The sequence below is a fragment of the Nannobrachium achirus genome (genome assembly GCF_963921795.1).
Source record: "Nannobrachium achirus genome assembly, chromosome: 4".
NCBI lineage: Eukaryota > Metazoa > Chordata > Actinopteri > Myctophiformes > Myctophidae > Nannobrachium > Nannobrachium achirus.
In genome coordinates this window covers 45658623-45662050 of record NC_137813.1, presented here as the reverse complement: position 1 = coordinate 45662050, position 3428 = coordinate 45658623, and the positions used below count along the sequence as shown (strand labels likewise).

Below are 3428 nucleotides of genomic sequence, written 5' to 3'. Positions count from 1 at the left end.
CAGCCAAGACCAGAGCCTTGGAGTGGTCCCCCAGGGGACCACCATCCTCCAGGGAGTGCAGACAGCAGCCGTAGCTCCTCTCCAGAGCCAGGGAAACTGAAATGTACCAAATGCTTCGACGCCCCCCCAGAGACCACCCTCCACCAGACTAGCCAAGCCAGTAACAGAGCAGAGGGCAAGGTGGACGCTGTGCCGCCACCACCACGCCCCCGTGCTGAGGCTGTGCAGTATGCGCCGGGATTTGGCACGACGTCTACGTCATCGCTGGTTCCAACCGCAGCACAATCCATTCCACCGCAGCAGAGGACTGCTCCCGAGGCGTGTTGTGCCGGGGGGCGTCAGGAGGCTAATCTGAACACGAATCAGTCGAATAACAAACAGAACGTGGGACAGGGACGCGGGGCTCCCTGCCCCTCACATCCAAAGAGACTCTCTGTTGAACAGGCCCGGAGCGCCCATACCATCCTGTCTAGTTTGAAGCTGAGACGACGCCACTCAGGGAAGGATCGTGGGCAGCTCTTTGTCTGAGACCACTCGGAACCATATAGTGGCAACAAACAGAACTGTTCAAATTAAGGGCTGAAACTATTGATAGATTCGGGTTACGGTTGGTCTGTCGATTACTTTTTGGATTAATCGAGAAGCTCCTTTTTTTATATTTATTTTTACTTTTTAAATATCAAGAAAAACATTTACCACTTGAGTCCTATGTTATGCTTTGTCGCACAACTGTGTTGTGAAGAATGAATGAAATTACCTGATTTACGATTGTAGATCTGCTATTTGTGCTTCTTTTTGTTCCTCTTTTTTTTGGAAAGTTTTCACCTATATGACAACAGGGATCCAATTATTAATCGATTATGTTGTTAAATTAGCGAATATTGATTATGTTGTATAATCAATTAGCTTGATTAACTATTGTACCACTAGTCCAAATGAATATTTACACACACAGATATGGCTAGATTCATACTCAAATATACTAAGTGACTTACTTTACTTGTAATAACATTCAATTTAACATATTCAGTGTTACAAAAGTAACGTAGCTACAGGAAACAAAACAAATGTTTAAATCATGTGACCAATTGCACTGTATTCTACAAGATAAGGATAATAATTTTAAGTTATTTTGAAATGTTTGTATTCTCAAAAAAACATTTTCCATTTGATACTACGGAAGCGTATGCTTTAAAGCTGTTTTATGGTTTTATTGCTGAAAATTGAGGAAATGATCTTTAAATAAAAACAAATAATTACTGTATGTCTTCATTGTACTAACTGTATGCGCATTGTTGCTAGTGTGCCACTGGGTGGCAGTGTTCTCCCAGTGTCAAAGCTGAATAAAAAACAGGAGTGGAACAGTAGAATTCAAACAAACCTTTTTATTTGAAATTCTAAACTGTGAATTTGGGTATCTATATTTTCCTGCAGACATAAGTCGTTCCGTACGTCTTTAATTATTCCCACTTTAATTCTAAGTGTCTCCCCATATAATCTATAGCAGTTTTGAGTGACTAATGACCATGCATTTGTATCTAATATCTCTGCATGCCTTTGTTCACAGATTATAATACTGCTAACTGCACTACAATTAGATAATTGCTAATTAATCACAAAATGTTGCATAATGATCTAACTGTTGGTAATAGTTTCCCAGGAGGAATCGATCCATTTCTCACGTTTAGCAGTAGCAGGCTGTTATTTCAAGTCTCCATCTATCTTTGTTGTACACATTCAAGCAGAGATCATTCTCATATTAGTCCTATCAATACGGAGGAGGCATCATCTCTCTCATCCTCCTCCAGCATCTCCCAAGTCTACTCCCTCCAGTGGTGTAAAGTAACTAAGTAGATTTACTTAAGTACTGTACTTAAGTACAATTTTGAGTATTTCCAATTTCCAATACTTTTACTTCTACTCCACTACATCTCAGAGGCAAATATTGTTTTATTTGAAAACGTTAAGTAGTTACTTTGCAGATATGCATTATCATAAAACATGAAACATTTTAGCCCAATTTTATAGCTACAGTATAGGCTATTTGAAAATAGCAGATCCACAAGCTCAACGTGTCATGATGTTGTGAGCTTGTAGATCTTCTATTTTCAAACATATTGGGTCCAGGACCTTTGGTACTTTAAGTACATTTTGATACCAATACTTTTGTACTTTTACTCAAGTACATTTTGAATTCTAGACTTTTACTTAATGTAACAGGGTATTTCTACACTGCAGTATTGATACTTTTACTTAAGTAAAACATGAATAAATGTGAGTACTTCTCTCCACCACTGTCTCCCTCCCTCTTCGCTCATGACCATCATCTCCTCCTCCTCCTCCTCCTCCTCCTCCTCCTCCAGAGCAGTTCATGCACAACCAACTCAGCGAGCAGCGCACAGAGCTGTGTGTATGCCGAGACAGAACAAGAAGACAATAGACTATAGTTTTTTGGTCAACATGGTATTTGTCTTGTAAGGGTTTTTTTTTTGTCGGCGTTCTGGAGTGTATATGAAAAAAGAGGAGGGAAAAAAGGGGGTTGAAAGAAACGCGTCTCTTTATTATTCACTGCGATCTAAAGTTCCCCTCATTCTAATGCTGCCAACCGAGATATCTGGAGGAGTGTGTTTCACCTCAAGGTAGGCTGTGTGTGTGAGTGAGTCCGTGCCAGGGGGCGTCATTTGGGGGCAACGACAGGGGATGGCAACCGGTCCGCCACCACCTATAGTGTTGACATTTAAACTCAAATTCAGTTGTTTTTATGCATGTTTGTCTCCAACTCTGAATTGTTTTTGCAGATTCATCTGACTTCATCGCAATGATGCTGGTACATCATTTGTATAGCCTAATTTACAGAAGTGTTTTATTGTGTGCAACCATTAATTGATTAACCACTTTCAACATGGCATCCCAATTTTGGGGAAGTCATTATAGCCAGGTTAAGATTTCCAAACATTTTCTCTTTTCGATCGGCACTGAAAATAGTAGATCTACAGTCTAAGGCGTTGTATTGTACTTGTAGATGAACTATTTTCACTATTTTAGAAGGCTTAACTTGGTAGCCTATATTTTTGCCACCCCCCTATTTCTTTTTGAAATGATGCCTCTGGTCCGTGCCCACCGGAACCTATGAACAGGTTGGCATGAAGTGAATGAGATGTAGTAGGCTAGCTAGCCCATGTTTTCCATTGGTGCTGTTACTGTGGCTACAACATGCTTTTGGTGCCATCATTTGTTCATTTAAAAAGGCTATATATTTCTATCTTCTATTTTTTTTTCTTCTTTTTTTTAGGCTGCTATAACTTTTCTTGGCACGAAATGTCATGTCACCATGATTCCTGTATGCACTGCCTATAGCCTATAACCTACTACTCGTATGATCTAGTGTTCCAGTTAGTTCAAATTAATACAATTAATAACTTTGAATG

At 39.9% G+C, this 3428-nt stretch overlaps 1 protein-coding gene across 1 annotated transcript in view; it reads left to right on the top strand.

Moving 5' to 3' along the window:
- Positions 1 to 2595: 2595 nt before the first annotated feature.
- The window catches only part of lmx1al (LIM homeobox transcription factor 1, alpha-like), a gene marked incomplete at both ends in the record, with an annotated part of 25437 nt that continues 24604 nt past the window's right edge, over positions 2596 to 3428 (top strand). Inside the window, one exon of the mRNA XM_080723700.1 lies at positions 2596 to 2639. Coding sequence (XP_080579826.1) covers positions 2596 to 2639 — 44 coding nt within the window. The remainder of the gene's footprint in view (positions 2640 to 3428) is intronic.